At 43.5% G+C, this 25,575-nt stretch overlaps 1 protein-coding gene across 2 annotated transcripts; it reads right to left on the bottom strand.

Moving 5' to 3' along the window:
• Window positions 1-1,820: 1,820 nt before the first annotated feature.
• Window positions 1,821-24,495, bottom strand: CALCOCO2 (calcium binding and coiled-coil domain 2). 2 transcript variants are annotated; one of them, XM_082679185.1, is made up of 13 exons: window positions 24,442-24,495; window positions 17,241-17,430; window positions 12,776-12,878; window positions 12,487-12,620; window positions 11,550-11,675; window positions 10,578-10,666; window positions 10,128-10,197; window positions 9,502-9,624; window positions 9,115-9,201; window positions 6,307-6,402; window positions 4,627-4,762; window positions 3,360-3,388; window positions 1,821-2,849 (listed from the first exon to the last, which is right to left on the bottom strand). In XM_082679185.1, exons 2-13 carry the CDS (start codon window positions 17,418-17,420, stop codon window positions 2,676-2,678), a joined length of 1,347 nt encoding a protein of 448 aa, XP_082535311.1. In that variant the 5' UTR covers window positions 17,421-17,430; window positions 24,442-24,495; the 3' UTR covers window positions 1,821-2,675. The 2 variants fall into 2 exon arrangements, with proteins under 2 accessions (XP_082535311.1, XP_082535312.1); XM_082679186.1 differs by having other exon boundaries at window positions 24,423-24,476.
• Window positions 24,496-25,575: the final 1,080 nt, after the last annotated feature.

Below are 25,575 nucleotides of genomic sequence, written 5' to 3'. Positions count from 1 at the left end.
CATATTTAAACATCAAGGCAGTTCCATTTCATCCCAATTTTTAGCAAGATGAGGCAAAAGGGCTGAAGCTACAGGTGTTCTTAGGGGTCTAAGTTTACCAAATATCTTGCCAACTCTCCCTTCTCTGATTTTAGGTTAGCTTTCCTTCACCACTCACACTCATGTATGTCAGGGTGACTTTTTTCCCCACTGCTTAGTGAGTGTGCTAAGGTAACGCAAAAACATTTTAATATTAGAAAAGAGAAAATGAACTAGGAAGGAAAACTTGTTGCCATAATAAGTACACAGATTCTCAAATCCATTTTGCTCCCACAAGCTGTTATTTCTTGCAGGAATTTTCCAGCTTTAAAATCTGTGGGTGTAAGAGGTATAGACGGGAAAGGCTGGGGTGATGATTGGATTATGTAAGAATGACTGTTTCCTTTACCACTAGTAGATGCCTGGAGTGTAATTTCCCCTTCAAAGCCTTGGTAAGAGCAGCTGGGGATAATGAACAGTGGTTAAAGATGCTTTGTTTTACATCCAGCAAAAAGGATGATTAACACCTCAACTGCTTTTTTGTACCAAGCCTGTGGAAGGGCTCCTGCTGCTGTTGATAATCACGGTAACCCTCAGGGTAGCAGGGGCAAAGGGGTGGGTGATTCACCAGAAAATGGTATTCGCTGATTTGGGTTATGTGCACCACTGCTCCTCTCCATTCGTGTGCTTAATTAAGAGCTGACTAGTATAAAATAAATGAAACTGCAATTCTTCACTGGAACTATCTGGGGAGCAACAGAAATTTTGCAGGAAGGGTATCTGCCAGAAAAAGTGTGTTACTCTCTCCCCGTTATATTTCTATTCATTCATTCATTTATTTTTTTGGCTGCGTTGGGTCTTCGTTGCTGCGCGTGGGCTTTCTCTAGTTGCGGTGAGCGGGGGCTACTCTTCGTTGCGGTGCGCAGGCTTCTCATTGCCGTGGCTTCTCTTGTTGTGGAGCTCTAGGCGCGCAGGCTTCAGTAGTTGCGGCACGTGGGCTCAGTAGTTGTGGCACACGGGCTTAGTTGCTCCGGGGCATGTGGGAACTCCCTGGACAAGGGATCCAACCCTTGTCCCCTGCACTGGCAGGCGGATTCTTAACCACTGCGCCACCAGGGAAGTCCTATATTTCTATTCTAAACTTTGTCTTAATGTCACATCTGATTCTTACAGGGCAAAGGCTTATGAGTCCAAGAGACATCATATCGAAATGGTGATACGGGAGAAGCAGTGGGAGTATAGTCTCATCTTCATTTTATCAAAGGAGAAATAAAGGTGAGGAGCTGTGACTAGGACAATACAGTTAGTCTAAGGCCTAACTTAGTCACGTCAGGGAAAACCACAGAAGGAATGCAGAGCTATAATTGGCTCAACCTGATGCACAGCATCATGTTTCACATCATTCAAAAGTTTCTGTAAAAGTCTCTACAGTGACCAGCTGGCTGACGGCCTGGGAGTCATTTCCATTTGTTCAGTCCCTGGGGTGGAGAAAATGGAATTGCTTCTTATAGTTCAATTAGGCAGATCTGGATGGAGGGAACTGAAGTTAGTTCACAAAAGGTGCCCAAATCCACACCCTTTCAAAAATGCACAGAAAGTTAGAACAAGAAAGTCAGGGCTCCAGATTTCTCAAACTAATGCTTCGTCACCTCCCTCTCCACCTCAAGATAATGGCCAGGACACTCTTTTGTTGACTAGTTAAGACAGGTGAAGAGAAATCCTTGGTGGAGTCTATAATTCCGACAATCCTTTTGATTATACTTTCCCCACAAGCTTAAAAATAAAAAAACATGAACTCAAGGTTTATTTTAAATTACCAAAGTCCCTGAATAGAGGACTAGTTTATTTTTAGTATTAAAACGATTAACAATAGTTCTTATTCTAACTTATCCATATTCAAACTCACCTGCTCAGAAAGTTGCAAACCCATACAGTTTCTAACAAGTCCCACTAACCATTAAGAAAGGACTTACAACAATAATAGTTATGTGCACAGGAAAAAACCAGAGGAGAAAATGCCAGTCAGAGGTATCCAGAGAGAAAGCCTTTCTGTGAGTGAAATATTTCATGTCCATTGTTCAGGAATGCTTCCGTCGGGAGCTGGGAAATCAAGATGAGAAAACTTTGGTATCCAAATTGGATATCTGGGTTCTCTGCCATGCCTTTTTTGACTATTCTAAATTAGTTGGAGAAGGAGGCCTGAGGAGGAGGTAGAAATTCTCAACCTCTGATCAGTCACCAGCCCCAGGGTTAGGACTGAGGACTGAGTACAAACACACTCAAGGCCTGACCTTGAATGGCAGTGGGACAACCTGGAAAACTACTCACTTAGTACTCGAGTCAGGCCTCCTGTGAACAGCCAGGTCAGCTCCAACCCAGGGCCTTTATGCTGGAGACCCTCGCAAGAATGGGCATTTTAGTTGAGAGGCTGACACAGCTGGAGTTATGTGACTTAAAAGGTACTAAAACCCACAAGGATGGAAGTAACAGCCCTTAACACTATGCTTCAGATAATCGACATGACTCCACCTATAGGGCAGCAGGACTAAGTAAATCCCTAATGATTCAGGTTAGGCAGGATCTTGGGTCATAACTCATAGTAGAAGCTTCTACTCTATAAAATCCATGGACAGTATAGATCCAGGAGGCCGGGACACTTAGAGAGTGTGGCACAACACATGGTCTTCAAAGATCTGCTTCTCTTTTGCTGGGAAGGCCTTGTCACAAATTGGACAATTCAAACTAAGGGGCTGCATGTGCTGCTCCAAGGTGTGATCAAACAAGTCATCAGGAAAGTCTGATTTGCAGGTGGGGCATTTCTTGATGGAGAGCTGGGAGGAAAAGCAAAGAGGTCAGTCCGAATGTAAGCTATATGCGGCAGAGACTGTGTCTGACTTTCTACTATATCCTCAGCACCTAGCATCATGCTTGGCAGATGGTAGGTGATCAAGAAATAGAGGATGAATGAACAAATTCACATTTGGAGCTACTCACTGGGGCATTCTCTAACCCCAGGATTGAAGGGATGTAATACTGCCTGGAAGGGGCACTGGACATACCTTGTTTGGCTACCTGCCTGGTTCATATCTCCTCCCTAGTCCTTCTACCAAACTCAATTCACAGGTGAAAAGTCTTCAGCGGAACACTGATGGATGAACTGTGTTTTCTTCTCCCCGCCCTAACAGGCTCTCTCAGCTTTCGGCACTGACCAAATTGACCCTGCTGACTTGGATTATCACAGCGAACCAGTCTCCCTACGGTTCTCCCGTGAACTGGATGGAGCAGGAAGGGAAATCTTCTCAAAGATTTGCTGTGGGCAATCTCAGGAATCAAATACTTACCAGGCTGGGGGCAGGACTTTCTTGGATACCTGAAGGTAATAAAAAAGACTGCACTCAATGAAATGCATCCTTAGAATACATTCTCCAGCTGTGTTCTAGCAGCTGTTTTTTGTAACCCTCATTGTTCCCCTTCTGATTCTTTAGCTCTCATATATACCATCTACTTTGATAGAGGGGATCTAGGTCAAGGATAGTGGGAAAAGAGGAAAAAATAATGAAGTGGCATTTTCAGTAGCCATTATATAATCAGAAAAAAACAATAAACCTATTTTCAGTGTGGAGAAAATGAGATTTTAATGAAAACAGTAACAATTTAACACGGAAATAGTCTGAGAATAGATTTTAAGACCAAATCCACACAGTCATTTTTTAAATGAAATGTTTAAAAATATACTTTTAAGGAAAAATAAACTTGTACCCCTGCCTGTTGCAAAGATCAGATTGTGACTGTTAAGAGAACAGGACTGGGCTTCCCTGGTGGCGCAGTGGTTGAGAGTCCACCTGCCGATGCAGGTGACACAGGTTCGTGCCCCGGTCTGGGAAGATCCCACATGCCACTAAGCGGCTGGGCCCCTGAGCCATGGCCGCTGAGCCTGCGCGTCCGGAGCCTGTGCTCCGCAACGGGAGAGGCCACGACAGTAAGAGGCCCGTGTACCGCAAAAAAAAAAAAAAGAGAAGAGGACTGCTTTAAACTGTCGCAAAAAAGCAAATGAGGTCTCATATCGCTTTGGAGACAAAAAAGGAGGAAAGTTCCCTGTTTGGCAAAGACATCTGACCCCGGGTCCTTCAATGACAAGACTGGTTGTCACCCCACTTCCTGTCCTCCAAACCACTCAGGAGTCTCTGTTGAGCACATCCCTGCTACCCTTGGTCAGGCCACGGGGGTGGCTGCCTAACAGCCCATCCTGGGTGGCAGAGTCCGCCTCTCGTGCTTCCACTTCCAAATCTTAATTAGCCTCCTCAGCTTTAGATGTATATATCTTCTACACAGAGACATTTCTCTGACTCATATATTTGGAATATAGCCACGGGACTCAATTTGTGTCTGCTGCCTCTAGGCGAATGATCTATTTGTGTCTTCTAGATTCAGATTTATTTCTCAATTAACACTTCTTGCCTGGCAGTCTTTCTGTTGGGTACTCAGCTTCTGCCCAACAAGTCTTAACAATGAGGCTGGTCTTAATTAGCATTTCAGATAAAAAGAAAATTTATTGGAGGAAAGGGATGCAAGCAGGGGCCTCCACCTCGAATGGCAAAGTTGTCTTACCAGAATATGGGTTTCCATAGACAAGTCCTGGGTTTGGTCTCGCACCTCCTTGATTCGAAGCAGGCGCTTGATACGGCAAAGAGTCATAATTCTGACCCATGTAACTCAGCAGTGTGCTGTTCTCCATCTTCAAAAGCTAAGGATAGAGTATTTAAAGAGACATGTTAAAAGCCAACAACAAATGGCCACAAGGAACTGGCCAGGGATGCCCATTACAGGTAGTTCTCAATTAACAGTGTGGCACTGGAGAAGCCCAAGAAATGATAAACCATAATCCTTCAAAAGGGGAAGCAGCAGCCTCAGTATTCCAAAGATCTGAGTTCTTAATATCTGAATTTAAATATGTATTGAATTTTGTTTAGAATGAATGCAAAAAGGAATTTTAGACCTTTAAATACACACCAACTGAAGGGGGTACAGAAGTTTTATGGATATGTGAGGGTGGTGGGAGCTATATTAAGATTGAAATTGTTACACATTATTGAGAGCAGAATGCTTTTTAGTCTCCTTCCTAGAACAATTTTCTTACATAGTGTGAATATTCATCTGATATAATTTTCCCTCTTCATGTTTTATCCCATTAAATGGATATACCAACAGAGAGTGAGAGGGAGGAAAAAAGAGAGGGAGGGAATGCGAGAGAGAGAAAGAATGTAAGAGATCAAGCCACAAGGGGGACAGGCAGCGTTTAAAGTTCTTAGAAAAAAGAAAATCAGTAAATTTCCTCTTAACATCTTCAGAGGGTTTTACTACAGTTCCTAACAAAGCTCCAAATATCAGATCTTTCTCTTCTTGCTGCAAGTTGTGTGCATTCTTCCTCCCCATCCGCTGCACACCCTTCCCCCACCCCCAGCCCACACCATCGACTATTTCAAAGTCAAAGTACCGCTAACTAAATCAAGAGGATGAGAATGACAGGACCAGAAACAGACCCCAAAGTCTTTCTGCAAAATTGAAACACATTGGCATAAATGATATAATCAAAGGTAGAAATGATCACTTGAAGGCACAGCCCAGAAGGTTATGGAGAGGGTAGAGATGGAGAATGGCTGGAGGTGCAGATCGGAGGAGCAGCCAGAATGCATGGACACCTGCTCTTTGATGCCAGCAAGCACGTGAGAATGACTTCAAGTTCAACCTTATTTGCTGCCATCATCCTCAATCAATCAATAATAATGTGTTAGCATACAGCAGAAAATAAATACTGGTTGGATGAAAGAATGAACTGATGAATGAATGAATGCATGGTATTTATTTGGGGCCTACCATGGGTCCAGCACTGGTACAGACCACCACTTCTCCTGGTTTGGCAGCAGAGAAAAAGAAAAAAGTTGTGCTGAAGGAAAAGGGTCCCTCAGCTAGCACAAAAATGATGTAGGATATTACTCCCCAAAGACAATACTTAGAATAGCTGTGGAGTTAAAAGCAAAAATAATAAGTTAGATCTTCATCAAGGCTGTTCCTTTCAAGGTCACTACTGCCATGCCAAACAAGCTTCAGTTACAGAACAAAGAATGGGTTTTGCGGTAGATTAGGAAACCAGATGAAATGTACCCTTTGTTTGGGAGCAACTGTCTCATCCAATGTCCCAGAAAGGGCTCTTTTGTTTAACTTTTTATGTTATCATCACATCTCTGGGTCACCCTGCTCCTTCCCTTAAAAAGTCTTTTACACACTTACACCATTTTCTTCTTCCATTCTCTCTTTCTCTTTCTGCAGAACGTTATATATAATCTTGTTCTCACTCAGTCTTTTTGACAGGTCAAAGTTCTGGTCCTGTCAAAAAAAAAATTAGGATTAGGACCACCTATTGCAGTCTGGATCCAAGGTGGGGTAAAACAAGATCAAAGAGGATCTGGCTGTCCAAAGTGGTGGGACTGAGGTGGTGGAGAAGGACATGGGGGTAGGGAGGAGTGGTACCATGGAGGTGATGCTGACTTACAGAAAAATGAGTTAACAAAATGCCTGAAGGCTTGGGCTGGCATCAAGATGCCAGTTTCGTTTGGTTTAGCTGGGAGTAAGTGACCAAAGAGAGAAAAAGTTAGCTTGGGGGAAACCTCAAGACTGGCTTAACAGAATTAGGGATAAACTGAGCTTTTTTTAAACCCCACGCAACCATGGAAACAATCATCATCTTTGTCTTGAATAAACATCTCACCCAACAGAGCGTGAAGCACTGAGTTAGGCTGGTGTGACTCCCTCCCAGTGTGAAGATAGGCATATGGACTCAAGTTACACTGAGGAAGAAGGAACCCTGGAAGGCATTTATCCAAGGCTAAAAGGAACCCAGACTGCGGTCCTGGGCTTCCCAGTACGATGGGTTCACCTGACTAGTTTCATGGAGCCAAAACTCACAGGCACGCTTCAGCGCTTCCCGACACCTGCCTATGTACACACACATGCGAATACCTCACAAAAACACTTTAAGCTAATCCTACCAGTTGTGGGGTTTTTTTTCAAGATTTTTTATTTGAATGCTGTGCACTTCTAGCCGACCCTGAGGTAGTAATGCGAAAGGGGGCTACCCGATGACAGTGCTGACTGCAGGCCCCTGGTTCCCCACCCCCACTGGCTCCTGCTGGCTCTTCTGGTCCTGGTTCACTTCCTCAAAAGGCAGAAATAAGAAAGCACTATCTGAGTCTGTACAGAAACCTGCTCAATGGTTATAAAAACCTTCCCTGAGGGCTTCCCTGGTGGCGCAGTGGTTGAGAGTCCGCCTGCTGATGCAGGGGACACGGGTTCGTGCCCTGGTACGGGAAGATCCCACATGCCGCGGAGCGGCTGGGCCCGTGAGCCATGGCCGCTGAGCCTGCGCGTCCGGAGCCTGTGCTCCGCAACGGGAGAGGCCACAACAGTGAGAGGCCTGCATACTGCAAAAAAAAAAAAAACCTTCCCTGAGACCCATGGCTGAGCTGGGGCCTCTATTTCTGGGGATCTCCAGGCTGGTTTCTGGCCCCATATTCCATCCCTCTTTTTGGCAGAGGGTGTATTCTCCTTAACAAGGGTGTACAATCCTCTGGGCTTGGTCCAGGAGCCACAAACCTTCACACCCTTTGCTTCCTGGGCCCCTCATCTCTGTCACCTACCCGTGCGGCAGCCCTGAGTTGCCTGATCTGTTTGTGGAGCCGCTGACACTCTTTGTACTTCTCTAAGAAACAGGCTTTCCCGGCCTCTACCTTTGCCTTTTGGCGTTCCACCTCTTGTACTAGCTGCTCCTCCACTGCTGTTTTCTTGTTCTTAGGCTCCTGAAGCCTAAGATACATAGTCGTCAGAGTTAGGGGACTTTTGGATGCATGAGGAATAAAGAATTGCTGTCAGACAGCTGGGGAGCCCCTGGATCTTTCAAAGTATTCCATGAAAACCAAGGAGGTTCAAACCTTTGAATGGCTGTAGATTATTTAAAGCAGATTTCTTTGTTACATCAGAGGTCACAAACTCAAAAGTGCCCATAGGGCCTGGCAAGTAATGGAACTGAATGAAGGAGTGGGATGTAACAAAACAGTGAGGACGGCAGCCACATGGGGAACGCATGACCCATCTAAGGGGTCAGCAGCTCCAGCTCCAGATACTGCTACTGGGCGGGAGTGTCGGCTCATATGTTGCCAGAGCCTCTGATTTTTCAAGAAGCTGGAAATACAAATTTCTTTTAACGGGAAATGTTCCCATTTTTAAGTGCTGTTCACCAAATCAGTTTTTTAAAAAACACCATCTAGAACAATAAAACATTCCTGTGAGCTATACTTAATCTGTGAGTTGAAGATTTTCAAACTTTGTTGCATCTATTCTTTATTATATAAGCTAAAATACGCAGTATCTTATATACAGTAGGTACTCAATGATCAATTAGATAATGATTGAATGAATGAATGATGCATAGAGGATATGAGTTACATTCCCAATAACTGGATATTCTCCACACATCAGGAGTTCTCATGTCCTTACAACAGTTCAGAAAATGGAGCTTCTAGGCACCTGTGATCACCATGAGGCCTTGTTTCCAACAATATATTATAGGAAATTATTAGTCAATTAGGCTTTCATTACTATATTACATAGCTCAGAACAATTTATAATTATGATAATCGCTAACATTATATTAATTATAACAAAATTTGTTTGACTACTATAATATCTTCTAATTGTAGAGCTCATTTGACAATCATTAATTTGTCTGCCCCGACAAAAACTCTTTAAGAAGGGGGTAGGGGTTATTCTGTGTGATTCCTAGCCCAAGGCTCTATTTACTACAATCTCTCGTGAAGTTTAACTTCCAATATTCCTTTTCACTCGTCACATATTAGAAATGCCCACCTCTCCTCAACAGTCTATAAATGGCAGATTCTCTGTCCCTTTGGGTAGACAGAAGAAAGTCCAGAGGTAAATGCTATTCTAATCTGTGTCATTTCTCCTGTCCATCCCCTGAAAATAGGCTCTATCCCTTCCTTTCTTTAGGCTCCCTCCCACATAGCCATCCAAAGACAGACATGCCGTTAACTCCTGTTCTTTCTTCGCTGCAGTAGTTTCTTTCTGCTTCATCTCCTCCACTGTCCGTTCGAGCTCCTTCCGGTGTTCCCTCTGCACAAAAACAGATTTCAGTACCACTGCTGGGAAAACACACGCACACGCACACGCACAAGCACACGTGCGCACGCACTGGGGAAAGGCCTGCTAAGCTAATGAGCGAGCAGGGTGCAGAGAGAAAAGCAAGTCTTCTCTTGTAAGTTTCTGAGAAAAGCCGTTAGATACCTCATTTCAGATGGCTTCCCTGAGACCTTTCCCGCAGCCAGTGACACCCAGGTATATGATAGAGCAAAGAAAGAACAATGTATATATTTTTTCACAAATGCCTAAAAATATTTTGTTCCATGACTCTACCTGTTCAGTTAAGCTGAGAAAGAGCTGGCCGTTTTCCTTTTTCAGGTCCTCCAACTGCTCTGCTTTATCTTGGACTCCCTGAACAAGCTTCTCTATTTCTTTCTCTTGAGTTGACAGCTGGGCCTAAAGCAAAAATAGTGAATGTAACCAAAATAAAAAAGAAGGAAAACTAAACAGGAACAATGCTTTTAAATGTGCAGTAACATGAAGAGATGTGTGTCCCCAGCAACTCCCAGCTGCCAAATACCCCTAAGAACGTCTTCACTCTTCAGCTCTACCTTACACCTGAGAATCTAAGGCTCAGCTGAGTAAAATCTGACAAGCCACCCTTTAAAGCCCCTCTTCAAGGCACAGCTTCCTAAAAAAGAGAGTCCTGCTGCTACCTGCTTTACATTCCAGGCTTTTTAGTAAGACTTTGCTTGAAAAGATTTTGTAGCTAAAAGAAAAGTTAAAAAGGGTGTGGAGGGCCAAGAACGGAAAACACACACACTGAAACTGTAGTGTGATGCTCTGAGCGATCCACCACTAGGCCCTCAGTACAATGAGCTGTATCTTCCTGGGCCACCGCAATGGAGTGGTGGCAAGGCTAAGGAAATATACTTTGGCAAAGGTTTGGCATTACCTACCTGAAGCTGATCCACTCTGACTCCCATCTTTTCATTTTCTGAGGACATCTTCTGGTTTTGTTCTTTCAGCCTGTGGAAGTGGAGACGACTAAGTGAAAAAAAATACTGATTCTAGGTCAGCTCCCCCAGACCTTAAACGATTTAAGGCTGCCTTGGCCCTAAGCCTGCAGAGTTATTTTTAAATCCACTAGTCTCTTCTTCAGTCCTATTTTGGCTTCCTGACCTCAAACTGCAAGTGTTCAATACTTAACGCTAATACTTGAATTCAGGTCATTTGTCCTTACAATTCTGATACTAATTCTCTAACCTAGAATCAAAGAGCTCATGAATCAAAGAAGGAGAATCATACCTATCACTGTCATAATAGGAAGACTGTTCTAAAATCTAATCAGACCCTGCCTAAGGGTGTCTATAATACAGCAGCTCCTCCCATTCAAGAGTCACACTCACTGAAGAAGCTCTGTCTCCCAACAGTCCTTCTGCTCTTTCATTGTCTGTTCCAATTTCTTATTGATGCTCTTTAGGGTTTCTAGCTCCTCCTGTAGATTGAAACATCAAAGGGACTTAACATTTCTAAGACAGTGTTTAGTATCTCAGGCAGCCAACAAATATTTATTGAGCACTTATATGTCAGGCATATAGCATGACACAGCAGTGAATGAAATATCCAAGTAAAAGGAGTTCTATATTAAAATGTTCTTAATATGTTCTTTCCATATTAAAAATACATCTACCTTAGGAGTTTGGGATTAACATTATACACACTACTATATATAAAATAAATAACCAACATGAACCTACTGTATAGCACAGAGAACTATACTCAACATTTTGTAATAACCTATACGGGAAAAGTATCTAATTAATATATATATATATATATATATATATATATATATATATATATAAAACTGAATCACTTTGCTGTACACCTGAAACTAACACAACATTGTAAATCAACTACAACTCAATTAAAAAAAGGAAGAAAAAATACATCTACCTAATTTCTCTTCTAGTGGAGCTTATATTTGTCCATTAATTCATTAAACAAATATTTACTGAGTGCCTATTACACACCAGACACTGTTCTGGCACTGCAGACACAGCAGTGGGCAAAATAAAGGTGCTTTTCTCCTAGAAACGTGCTGTCCAATTAATTCATGAAAGCCACATACATAATTTAAAAATTTTAGTAGCAACATTAAAACAAGTAAAAAGAAATAGATGAAATTATTTTACTAATAGTATATGTATTTAATTCATTAAATGAAAATATCATTGCAATATGTAAACAATAAAAAGGAAATCTCTAATATACTAAAATCTGTGCCAGATATTAGTATAAGGGCGTGAGATCACAAGAAAAACAGAAAATGATTCTGATCTCCAACCTCCAAGTTCACCTTTAACCAGCAGCCATACCTGCTTCTTCTGGAGCCTAGCCTGCATGTCTGCGTTCTGCTTCTGGAGGCTGACACAGCTGTCCTTCAGCTGCTTGTTTTCCCTGCAGAGCTCCTCGTTGTGCTGCTCAATCTCTTCCACCTCACCCTACGAAAGAACGTTCCATAAACTCATGTTTGGCCCTTTATAGCTCAATGGATATTCAAGTCCCTCTAGCAGAAAATTCCCATAGGCTGGGATGGTTAGGGTCTAGCTGATTCCCACTCACTGTAGTGACATCTGTGTACCCCAAGTGGAAGCAGCCCCTCAGTATGTAGGGAAGCGGGGTAAGAGAGGTGTGTCTGTATAATTGCAGCATTGAGGCTGCCATTACCAAGAAAGAAAGATAAACAAAATTAAGGCCACAAAAAGTTAAAAGGGGTAATTGACAAAAGAACAGAGTTTTTTCTTGCAAACACTTAATATTGTTTGTCTCTCCTCTCAGACTTAGCTCCTTGAGACTGGGACAGGATTTTAATTGATTCTTCACTACATCCCTAGTGCCTACCAGAGTGTTGGATGGAAGTAGGTGTCCTGTTAAATAACTGAGTAAGCAAATGAATCTGAGAGATACAAAGATGAATATCTGGTGTGTCTCTCCTCAAAGGAGCTTATAAAATTTACTATGGTGATAAGATGTGCAGATGACAAAAATTAAGTAACTGGGAAAGTTAAATAACTGAATGTCAACTGAGTTACAGAAGTTTTAGAGAAAGGAGAAATCACTTATTGTTATGATTCTTGTTAACATTCCTAAGTCATTCCCTTAGGAATGGTGGGTTTGAATGGGTACTGTATAAAATTTTCCCAACAGTTAACTGTTAGACATTCAATAAAGGCTTACTGACTAAAATTCTACCCTATCCCGGAATTGCTACCCTTAGCGGCAGGAAGGGATTGAGATGAGACGCTTACAGACCTGAGTGGTAACAACCAGGATGTCCTCCTCATTTTCTGGACAGAACTGGAAAGGGATACTTGCCCCCCGGACCACACCATCCTGATCCACATAGCAGAACTGGTAATACTCATCATCCTTGGGCAGGTAATAAGCTGAAAACAGAACATGATTTTTAATCCAAAATAAGGTCTATTCAGAAAACTAAAAATCCGGAAGTCTTTTATCTACCCAGAAAGCTCAGGCTCAAGGGAATTCAGTAGTCTTGGCTGCTAGCTGTCTTCTACCTTTGATCCAGTATTTTTCTCACCTTTGAACTGGACCTCCTGCTGTTTGGGAGATTTGCTGTTTAGGTCAACAGGCAAAGTAACCCACATGAAGGTGTAGTACTCACGGGTTGTCTTCCATCCCACCTGCAATGACAAGAGGCTCTTGTTCAGCATCTGAAAGCGCTCAGGTTTGGGCCACGTCTTCGTAAAATGCACTTTTTGTTATGTTGATTTTACAATAGAGTAAGTTCATTATGATAAGATCTACCCACAATGGATCAAATCTTGTTTTTTGACTTATGATAACTATATATACAATTAAAAACTGGTATGCACACACACAGTCTAAATTACTTGTCTTAGAAGGAAACAAAAACTGGCCATTCAACACCCAGGACAAGAGTTCCAAATATTGTATCTCCAAGTCAGACATAGAACCGAGAGTGATCGGGGAAAAGTTGTGGGATTGTGAACCTTGATCCCGCTATTTTCCTACAACAGTGTTCTTGGAACTTCTTAATCAGAAAGCACTTCTGATCTGCCCTCTCCACTGGTTCGTCCTCTCCTGTGTCCAATTCAGTCTTGTCACCTATACCAACCCGGTTATATCACTGCGTTTAAAAGTGCATTTTATTTTATTTATTTATTTATTTATTTTTGCGGTACACGGGCCTCTCACCACTGTGGCCCCTCCCACCGCGGAGCACAGGCTCCGGATGCGCAGGCTCAGCGGCCATGGCTCACGGGCCCAGCCGCTCTGCGGCATGTGGGATCTTCCCGGACCGGGGCACAAACCCGTGTCCCCTGCATCGGCAGGCGGACTCTCAACCACTGCGCCACCAGGGAAGCCCCTAAAAGTGCATTTTAAAAATAATGTGTGTGTTGGGGTTGGATGCAAGAGTGTTCTTACACTATGAGGTACCAGATAACTGAGTCCAATCTGTAGAGTTTTCTTTCTTCAGTGTTTTTCTTAATGCATGTTTAATGAAGGCTTTTTGGTGATAAAGATAACAACAACAATCTGGTAGTCATAAAGGCCCCTTCTAGGTATGGAATGCAGTAAGTCATAAGATATAAGGATGCTGTAAACTATGCCTCAGAGCAGAAAGCTGGCGAAGTGGAAAACATTCTCACTAAATGTGAAGAGGGTAAAAGACGGCTCAAATCCCATCTGGAAGATGAGAGTACACCGGAGAACAGAAAAGGAGCCGTGTGTCTTCAAGGGGAGAATATTCAGCAAATAAGCAAAATTACATTTATTGCCATATTGTGACCCTGCCTGAGCCCAGTGGGAAGAAAAAGAACTAAAAATAAATTCCACATTCATATACTAAGGAATCAGAGCAAGGTTGAAAAGGCTGTAAGTGCATCACACATACTAGGGCATGTTTTAGTGTCTCATTAACACCCACACCATTGCTGTAAGCACCTCTGGGCCACTGAAACCTGTGGAGGTACAGGAAGCAGGAATTTTATGGAGTCTTCATTCACATCCTGGAGTTTCTTAATGCACTGTGACCAAAATATCATCTAGGAAGGCCTAAGAATTACTGCTGCCTTGGAACAAGGAAGCAACTTCTAGCCACCTGCGATTTCTGTCCTTGGCTCTTCCATCTGAGCAGTCCTAGTCGCAGCCTGCCTCTTGTGCTATGACATCTCCCCTCCCCGGAACCTTGGAACATCGCATAAATGCCCGGGTAAAGGAGAGTATGGAGCGCAGGGCTCCACGTTGAAGGAAGAAAAGCTAACTCCCATCCACTTTAGGCTTTATCACTGGTGGTAGCTTTCACTCTATGGAGAAGATGTAGCATATTGCACGTGCAGAAACATTTTGTGAGGGCCTACTTGGTGCTGGGAACCAGCGGTGTTAGGGCAGATGAGGAGTTGAGGGGTATGATTAAGACTACACTGCAAGAACACCAGGAGCACTTTAGAAGTGAGCTAGGAAGTACACAACTTTACAGTCAGCCCTTAATTCTCTAACTGACCATCTGTTGTTCAAAGGAATTCAGCAGAAAAGAGGAAGAAAAGCAGAGGTTTGGGAGTCAAACAAACTTGCTTCACCGCTAGGAGACCTTGGGAAGGTCACCATCTTGAGTACATTCACTTTATTCATCTGTGCACAAGCAATACTACTACTTACCTCAGGGGGCTGCTGTGCTGTAAGGATTAAATTAGAAAACACAAACACACACAAACACACACACACACACACACACACACCCCCCTCATCAAAGACCTAGCACATCATATGTTCTCAAAAAGTTTGTGTTCTCTCTTTATTAGTCTTAAACTTTGCTTACACACTTTAGGGTAGGTGTTCAAATCAACAGCTTTGTGACAATGAACATCAGAGGCCATTCTCTGGGTTAACCACAATTTCCTTATTGTGGTACGCAATACCTCTGAAATGAATGAAGTATAGATGCATTTAAAAACAATGCTTTTAAACATTTGTTTTTAAAAAGAATAACACTTTCGGGACTTCCCTGGTGGTGCAGTGGTTAAGAATACACCTGCTGGGCTTCCCTGGTGGCGCAGTGGTTGAGAGTCCGCCTGCCGATGCAGGGGATGCGGGTTCATGCCCCGGTCCGGGAAGATCCCACATGCCGCAGAGCGGCTGGGCCCGTGAGCCATGGCCGCTGAGCCTGCACATCCAGAGCCTGTGCTCCGCAACGGGAGAGGCCACAACAGTGAGAGGCCCACGTACCGCAAAAAAAAAAAAAAAAAAAAAAAGAATACACCTGCCAATGCAGGGGACATGGGTTCAAGCCCTGGTCTGGGAAGATCCCACATGCCGCGGGGCAACTAAGCCCGTGCACCACAACTACTGAGCCTGCACTCTAGAGCCCGAGAGCCACAACTACTGAGCCTGCGTGCCACAACTACTGAAACCCGTGCACCACAACTACTGAAGCCCGCGCACCACAACTACTGAAGCCCGTGTGCCTAGAGCCCGTGCTCTGCAACAAGAGAAGCCACTGCAACGAGAAGCCCACACACGGCAACAAGAAGTAGCACCCGCTCACCGCAACTAGAGAAAGCCCTCGTGTAGCAATGAAGACCTGACACAGCCAAATAAATAAATAAATAAAAAAAAATAGGGCTTCCCTGGTGGCGCAGTGGTTGAGAATCTGCCTGCCAATGCAGCGGACATGGGTTCGAACCCTGGTCTGGGAAGATCCCATATGCTGTGGAGCAACTAGGCCCGTGAGCCACAACTACTGAGCCTGCGCGTCTGGAGCCTGTGCTCCACAACAAGAGAGGCCGCAATAGTGAGAGGCCTGCGCACCGCGATGAAGAGTGGCCCCCGCTCGCCGCAACTAGAGAAACCCTCGCACAGAAACGAAGACCAAACACAGCCAAAAATAAATAAATAAATTAATTAATTAAAATAAATAAATAATTAAATAAATAATAAATAAATAAAAAGCATAAGACTCTCATCTGTTTTAGAGTGAAGTCCTCACTGGAAGTTGCTCCGGCTGTCCCTCCGGTTGTCCACTACCCCCACCTCTAAACACCAGCCTTGTTACCTACAGCTTCCATCGTTCTATCACTTAGCTTGGAATTCCAAACAATTAAGGAGAAGGAATTCGATGAGGAAATGTGAATTAGCATCAGCTCCTACACAGTGCACTCAAGAACGATGTCTGATTTTAGGATGAACAGCATTGGTAAACAAGCACATGACATACTGAGGTGTCAAAACAAAGGTCACTTATGTTGGGACTCAGCAGTGTAAGTTACTTACGTTTGACCTTTATCTCTGTCTCTGTAATTAGGACGATTTGTCATTATGGTGTGTGAGTGAGTGAATGAGTAAGAGTGTGCATGTGTGTGTTTGTGTGTGAGGGGATGTCAGAGACAGAGATACAGAGGGGGAAAGAAGAGGAGCTAGACAGTAAGTTGACTATAATAAAAAGTACCATTTCTGTACTTGAACTGACAGGGCGATTAGACACTGGAAGAGGAAACCGAGGGAGCTCATAAACTTTCCGTTCTTGGAAATCTTCACAAAGAAGCAAGACACGCTTATTCAGGAACAAACTTCTTGGATGCAAGATATAGGACAAGGTAAATTTTCAACATCCTTTCCAGATTTGTAATACTTATATTAAAACAAATTAAACACTGTACTAAGTAAGCAAGGGACGTTTAAATTCACAGAAATTATATAAGGGGCCACCTACCCCAGTCAAGTCATAGATGAATATTTCAAAATAGGATAATTTAAAAAACATTTACATTTGGTCTTTGAAAGTATAATAAAACTTGTGGATTGTATGATTTGCTATCTTATTTTAGCTTAAGACTGAAATTAAAATTTGAGTCCTACAGCACATGCTGGTGTGTGTAGGGAGAAGTGCTAGGGAGCTTAGTTTAGGATTTTAACATTGGCCACACATATATGCAAAATGCTTATAATACAGAGACAGACACACACTCAGGTAACTAAGATGAACCTCTAGTTCCCAGTCACTTGGTACTAAATTAAGCACTTACTCTAAAGATGCCAATCCAATCCTTTCGACGGGGAATGAAATGCTGGGTGAGGGTGTAATAGCATGTGATGTCCCCTCCAGGGACGTAGAACTTCTCCACACTGTTAAAGATGACCTGAGAGAAATGACAGTGGTCCAGCAAGACAGCTGATGTGGGGGGATCTTCTACTGTCTCTTCCATGGTAGGGGTCCTGTTATGAGATATGGGATAGAATAAGGCTCAAAAAGGGTTGTCTGAAATGCTGGAAATTTCTGGGCTCTCACCCAGGAAACATTCAGTTCGGGGCAAGTCAGTTAAAGCAAAAGCCTGACAAGTATTGAGATCACACAACTTGCTTTCGGTTTCACTATGAGCCACTTTGCATTCATAACTTCCTGTGCTATAAGAATTTTCTGAGTCTCTGTGACCTCTTCACCACAGGCACCACCACCCTCACATATCCTTGTTTTCTGCTCACATCTAGTTTGCTCCCCTTCCTCTAAATGCCTTAAGTAAGGCAGCCTAGAGGTTCCTGAGCTGGGAACTGTTAAGACTTAGATTCTAGATTTTTCATTCCAACAAGCCCTATGACTTTTGGAATGTCAATTTCTCTAGATTTCAGCTTCTCTATTCAATTTCATTTATCCTGTAATTATCGGGTCCTTCTATACATTAAGGCACTCTGCTAGGAGCTGGGGATGGGTGCAGAAAGAAAGATAGGGATGAGAGAAGGAGATTATTTGACATGCAGTGGTGACGAGCATGGGTTCAGAAATCAAAATGTTGGAGTTCAAATTCCAGCTTCATCACCTATTAAACGCACGCCCTTGGGTAATTTACTTAACTGGACTCTGTGCATGGTTCCTCATCTGTAAAATGGGGCTAATAACATCTACCTCATTCTTTTTTTTGTGAGCATTAATTGAAACACAGGCATACCTCGGAGACATTGCAAGTTCAGTTCTAGACCATCTCAATAAAGCACATACCTCAATAAAGCAAGTCACACAGTTTTTTTGGTTTCCCAGTGCATATGAAAGTTATGTTTACACTATACTGTAGTCTATTAAGTGTGCAGTAGCATTATGTCTAAAAAAATGTACATACATTAATTGAAAAAAATTTATTGCTAAAAAATGCCAAAGACTTCCAAAAGTAACATCAAAGACCACTGATAACAGAGCACCGTAACAAATATAATAATAATGAAAAAGTCTGAAATATTGTGAGAACTATCAAAATGTGACACAGAGACATGAAGTGAGCAAATGCAGTTAGAAAAATGGCGCCAACAGACTTGCTCAAGGTAGGGTTGCCACAAACTTTCAATTTTGTAAAAAAAAATAGTATCTGTGGGCTTCCCTGGTGGCGCAGAGGTTGAGAGTCCGCCTGCTGATGCACGGGACATGGGTTCGTGCCCCGGTCCGGGAAGATCCCACATGCCGCGGAGCGGCTGGGCCCGTGAGCCATGGCCGCTGAGCCTGCGTGTCCGGAGCCTATGCTCTGCAACGGGAGAGGCCACAACAGTGAGAGGCCCGCGTACCGCAAAAAAAAAAAAAGAAAAAATAGTATCTGTGAAGCAGATAGGTATGCCTACAATGTGCAGTGTCTAGTCCTTAAATCAGTACCTGCCATAGAGTAGGCAATTCACACAAAGTAAAGGCTGAGTGACAGAATAAAGCACGTGCACAAAGTCTGGATAAAGAGAGGGTTTTACAGATGTTAGTGACTATTACGTTTGTGTTTCTTTTCTTTTCCGTCAGTCTTTGCCCTCAAAAGAGTCCCAATCCGATATGGAGGTTAGATGAGAATTTAAGTGACTGCCAAATAAGTGCAAAATGCTCTTGGGTTCAAAAGAGAGAGAAATGAAACTGGTTAGGAAAATGAAGAAAAGCTTCGAGGAGTGAGTAGAATCCTAGATAAGCCCTCAAGGAAGATTAGAATTCTGACAAATGTGTTTGGGGGTGAGGAAATTCCAGATGAACGAAGCAGCATGCATAAAAGCAAAGAAACAGAAAAATGCAGCCCATGGAGGACAGCAAGCAAGTTTGGATTCCTATCTATAAAATGGGGATAGTAAGCTGTATTTCACCTTTCTAGGTCATAGTACAGATAAAATGTGATCAAGGATGGGAACTATTGGGGAGATAAAAACAACACACAAAAGAAAACAAAGTCTTTTGAATTGTCGGGACCTCAAAAGCCACATGCCTGTCTTCTAAATGCATTTAGTGAGTCTATGTTTCTCAACCCAGAGTTCTACTGGGAAATGAAAACAATACTGCAGCTCCACACAGCAGATGCAGAAAGGGCTGTATATTTGCAAATACTACTACATGGTATCTTACAAATTCAGCTGTTAGAACGTGTTGGAAGATTGTACACACACACACACAGACACACACACACACACACACACACACACACACACCCCTTAAAAAAAGAGTAAGTACAATAACCAGAAAAACACAGTAGCTCTTCTAGCTCTGCCCCACCCCACTTATTTCCTGGTTTTATTTTGAACTCTAAGCTAACAGGCCTCCTCTTCCAGCTCCCCCAGAAGTCAATTTTTTCACAGAGAAGGTAAGAGAACTTTGAGGCACTGAACTGTCTGTTCTCGAGACTGAGCTAAGGAACTAAGAAATGTACTAGCTTTCTGGTTTGTGACACAGTTTGGCCACATCCTCAACCTCAAACCTCAGATCAGTTTTTCTAAGGAAGAAAGAGGTCACATTCCAGTCTAGGCCAGTACTTGTTCCTCATGATAAGCTGTTGACTACTGATCTGTTGGATGCTGTGGGAGGTTGGGCAGGGAGATTTCTCAGCTCGCAGACCCCCTGTCTTTCCTAGTGGTCTTCAGTCACACTGAGGCCAGCATAGCCCCTGTGTCCTAAGCCTGGAGCACCATTTATCTGAGCATGTGACTTAATCTGTCCTTTACTGTGGATCATGAGAACACTCAGGAAAGAGTGAATTCGGGGCCTGTCTCTCAATTAGCCTAAATACCATCATACTCCCTGTTCTTTTCCTTCATAACACTATCACCACTACATACACAACAGAACACCTAGCCCATAGCAATCACTTATTGCTATGTACTCATAGTACTTACTCACTGAATAAATGAATGAATAAGATACATATGCAATTCATCAAAAAGCGAAAGGAAGCGGCTTTGTAGGTAAACAATGCTGTGAATGATGGAGGGGCTGATTATTGTCTTTAGCCCTGCTCTTAACTTGTTGGGTACCTTTGGAGAAGCTGTTTCTCAGCTTTCTCTTTTCTAAAATAGGGTGAGGCGGGAGTTCCCTGGTGGCCTAGTGGTTAGGATTCTGGGCTTTCACTGCTGTGGTTCGGGTTCAACCGCTGGTTGGGGAACTGAGATCCTGACAGAATCTCACTGAAGAAAGGACAGCATACACACACAAAATGACATGAAAGAGCTCATATTCTGAGGCCTGAGTGCACAGCCAATGGAACCTTCATCTCTTGTCATTCATCTGAAAACCTAACATCTGTCTGGAAAAGTCAACAGCCTTGGTTCCTTGCTTATCAAAAATATAAGAGACTCCATGAAGTTTTCCATTTCAGAGACCTCATTACATTCCCAGAAGGACTCAGGGGATACCCAATGGCACTCCGGGTGTTTGGAACTCAATCATTCTTGAAATAAAAAACTCTTCTGCCAAGACTGCAGAAGGGTTTGAGGAGGTAGAGTGAAGAAAAATAGTGGCTTTTCTGCTTCTTACCAAAGCCGACGACTTTTAGAAAAGGCCATGGGTAAACCTAGAGCATAACCATGTCAATCTACACTGGGTCAGTGAGGAGGTACCTCATTCAACTTTTCCTGGAAGGAAGCTATCTACTGATTTTTAAGGTCAGTGATCCTTAAAGCTTATCCTCCCTCCCAGCGATAAAATTCCCTGGGAGAAATGGGCTCCAACAACGGCTTGGGAAATTGTCTTTCTGACAAAGCAGTCTAGAAATGACTGTTTGTGGCGGGGGCGGGCAGGAAGGATGCGGAAGGAAAATTAGAATGATTTAAGCATCAGCTCCCCTCTTTTAACCACTCTTCCCACTATAGAACCTGTCCACCATCCACTTCTAATTCTGGCAATATCCACAGAGACAAGGAAGAGAGAAGAAATACAAAAAGAGCAAATGTTAAATTTAGAAACCTAGAGTCATTAAAAAGCAGTGGGATGAATTAGGCTCCCTAGAAGTCATGGAATGGTATTCCACTTAATTCCTTACTCCTACCCTCAAATCAAAGACTGGCCATATAACGAGTGACCAGGGAAAACAAATAGAAAATTTTAAAAACAAACCATCAGGGCTTCCCTGGTGGCGCAGTGGTTGAGAGTCCGCCTTCCGATGCGGGGGACGCGGGTTCGTGCCCCGGTCCGGGAAGATCCCACATGCCGCGGAGCGGCTGGACCCGTGAGCCATGGCCGCCGAGCCTGCGCGTCCGGAGCCTGTGCTCCGCAACGGGAGAGGCCACAACAATGAGAGGCCCTCGTACCGCAAAAAAACCAAAACCAAAAACAGAAAACAAACCATCAAACGTGGGAAAATAATGCAGAGATTCCACAAACTGTCAGAGGCACTTTAGTTGGACTCTGACACAGTTGCTACTTTTTCTTTTTTTTCAGCTCAGTTTCCAAAATGATTAGGGTCCTCAGAGGAGGCAGGCAATAATAGGCAATATATCTTAAAATGAGTCTCCCGAACTGGCTCCTGGCTTCTAAGAAAACCTGACACATTTTCATCTAATGAGCTTCTCAAGCCTAATACAGTACTCCCAGGACTGTTCCATGAGGGCATAGATTCTCCTATATTCTCCTGAAGGAACAAGAAGCCAGTTCTACTCCTGCTCTTTCTTGAATCTGTAAACTACGCTGATACGCTTTTTAGCAGGATAATTGAAAAATGTTAAGCTTTCTGTCTTTTTTTTTTTTTAAGCTTTCTGGTTTAGGTTCTAACAGTGCAAATATTCAACCAAATCAATTCACCAATTTTCCTAAAGCTTTTTCCTCATGTGTGCTGAACCACAAAGAATAACCTTATAAAACGACAGCAACAAAAACTAAAATTCTAGCACAAAGAATGCCCAACATTTTTACATTCGCCTTTTATACCAGTGGGCACATGTTTCAAGAGAAGTGAAGACTATAGATTATAAGTTTCTCTGGATCAGTTCACAGAAGGAAACCAAATGAATCCACAGCCGAGAGAGAAATGCCAATCAGTTCTTCATTTGGGAATAGTAAAAACAAAAATAAGTAAAAACTAAACACACATTCAACCTAATCCCTTCATCCTTCTGCTTACTTAAGTTTCTAAACTACTAGCAATTAGCAAAATGGACAAACTGATTTGAGTTCCACTCCCCCTGGCCCTGGAATAGATGCTTCCACAAAACTACCCTTTAGAGAACACTGACAATAGATATTATGGATGTGTAGATGGCCCTGAGATGGGGAGCAAAAGCACAGACACATAGTCACTGGTCCTCAAATTATGAGAGCCACTTGCTCTAATCCGAATTTTCCAAGTTCATTCCAGTTCCTTACCTAAAATCTTTCTAGTGCCTTAAGTAAATTTTGTACCCCCAGGAGACTTTTAATACCTAATTCAGTAACAACTGTTTGGATTAGCTGCCCGGCTTATTCTAAGCAGCCTTCATCCCACATACCACAACACCACAGTGCCAACAGTACTAGGGAAGAACAGAAAAACTGTTCTGGGCAACCAGGAGAAACTGCGAAAAGCTCCAAGCTGTGGACTAAATCTCCATTTTATTCCATTTTACTTTACTGAGATTTTATACTTTTTCTGTGAAAAGGGTGATTCTGCTAACCCTTGAAGTGACCTGGGTAGTGACAGTGTTTGAAGTGTAATAGAAAGGGGACTAAGCTAGGAGCCAAGGCACCTGGGTTCCTGTCTTAGTTCTGCCACTAACTAGCTCTGAGATCTTGGCCAAGTCACATTACCTCTTTTTAGGCCTCAGTTTCCTCATCCGTAAAACACACGGATCAGGCAAGAAAATCTCTAAGGAACTTTCCAGCTATAATGATGATCCCAAGTGAAGGAAAAAGGAAATGAAAGAGTTTAACTGTCTTTTCATCTAAGAAAATGAGGAAGCATGGTATTATATTAATAAGCACAGTCAAAAATTTTAAAGAGCCCTATTTGTACTATCTGACTCCAAAGACCACATGACTTGTGTTACGTAACTCTTACTACCTTTCTTAGGGTCCTTCCCACTCCACAGCTGTCATTTCTGCAAAAGGGTAGAGTTTCAAATAGAGGCCCTCTGAAAGTATCGGTGAAAGTCACTCACCTGGATATTCCTTAATCATGTGCTCTACACAGTCTACAAAGACCTATTGTATTAAAAGTCTTTTGCTTTTAACAGTTTTTGCAATAGTGGAAATGTTATAATACATAGCTTTTGTATTATTCTACTCAGCTCCAACCATGGCCACTTGTTGGCTTACATCAGAAGCAAAGAATCCAAGTGATAGAAAAAAGTTTAAATGTCCAGGAGGGGTTGAAATCATAATAAATTAGAGTGGGAACATTAGCCCCAAACTAAATTGGGGGTGGGGGAAGATGGGGGGGGATGGTGGGGAGGGAGGGGCCACCGGAGATCAACGGTAAAGAAGCAGGTCACCGCACCCCAAGTGCTCTTTCTTCTCGGTCGTCTAGAACATCTCCTCCAATTACAAACGGCCTCAACTGAAGGAAGGGGGCTTCAGGGATCAAGACGGGGAAATTGAGGCCCAAAGAGAAAGTAACTTGCCTAGGGTGACTGGGCAAGGTCCGCCCTCGGCCACAGCCACCAATGACGTCAAGCACGGGGATTAAGGAACCAACACGACCTCGGCCAGAGAGGCGGGGGCATGACGTCGTGACTTCAAGACCCTCACTCGGGTCAGAGGATTCCTTCTGCCCCAGGAGCCGCCCACCCGGCCCCGGGCACTGAATCCCTACCCTCCTCGGGGAAAAAACTGCCCTCAACCCTCCAAGGCCGCGGAGGGGCTCCAGGGGCCCCATGACGCCACTCTCACGGTCACCCTAGAAGGATGGAAGGAGGTGAAAACTGAAACCAGCCGCACCACTGCCCGCCCATGGCCCTTTCTCAGGACTGGATGTGTGAAGTCGGGGAACCCGAGGGCCCAACTGTCCCTAATTGCCCACCTTCACTCCAGGGACTCACCAGGGGCTACAGCCAGCGGCGGCGCCACAGCAACAGGGCGGGGAAAGAGACAGGGGCGGGGCTGAAAACCCAGGGCAGAGCGGTGCCGTCTGACCCCGCCCGCTACGTCGTAACGGTCAGCAAGCCCCGCCCTCACCGCGGTGCTTTTGGGGACTTGTAGTGTTTAGGTGACTGGGCCCCAGGGTTGCTCCGCAGCCCTGTATGGTTTTCCCCAGTCTGGAGCAAAGATCACATTCCAAGGAGCCTACTTCTTTCCCTAGAAAGAGCCATTTACCTTCCTTTAAAAAAAATTTTTTTTTTCTTTTAGACCTGAGTGCAAGCTCCATACATTTGAAGGACCATTCAGAAGTCATCTTCATTTTTCTCCTGCTCCACGTAATACTTCACTAAGAGTCTTATAGATGAGAATCTCTTTGTCATTTAATCATGCCTCCCACTTGCCCCTAAAGGAGACCCAGCAACCCCCCTGGGTAGCCCAGTTTGTGTTTCATCATTACCCCTCCAGAAAGACAGAATTCTTTAGTGTTAACTCTGTTAATGTAGTGCTCTTCCTAATCGGAGTAAGAATAAACTCAGCAAGAATCCTGCTAAGTCAGTTTAGAGAAAATTCCCCACCCTTGATATCTGATCAAACCCTGGCCTGCCTTCAGCAAGAATCCTGTAAGTAGGTTTAGCAACAATTCCCTCACCCTTGATGTCTCCTCTTAGTAATTTTCTATCCACTTGTCCTTATTGTATTTGGAGTTGAGTGCAATCTCTCTCCCCTATTGCAGTAGTCCTGGTTAAAGTCTCTTTTACTGTTTTATCAAGTGTCAGGATAATTATTTCTTTTTTAAAAAAATTATTTATTTTTATTTTTGGCTGCATTGGGTCTTCGTTGCTGCACACGGGCTTCCTCTAGTTGCAGCGAGTGGCGGCTTCTCTTTGTTGCAGTGCGCAGGCTTCTCATTGTGGTGGCTTCCCTTGTTGCGGAGCACGGGCTCTAGGCGCAGGATTCAGTAGTTGTGGCTCGCGGGATCTAGAGCTCAGGCTCAGTAGTTGTGGTGCATGGGCTTAGTTGTTCCGTGGCATGTGGGATCTTCCCAGAGCAGAGCTTGAAGCCGTGTCCTCTGCATTGGCAGGCATATTCTTTTT

The sequence above is a fragment of the Grampus griseus genome (assembly GCF_964374135.1).
Source record: "Grampus griseus genome assembly, chromosome: 20".
Classification (NCBI taxonomy): domain Eukaryota; kingdom Metazoa; phylum Chordata; class Mammalia; order Artiodactyla; family Delphinidae; genus Grampus; species Grampus griseus.
Note: the sequence above shows the minus strand (reverse complement) of the source record. Positions and strands in the feature narration are given on the sequence as shown.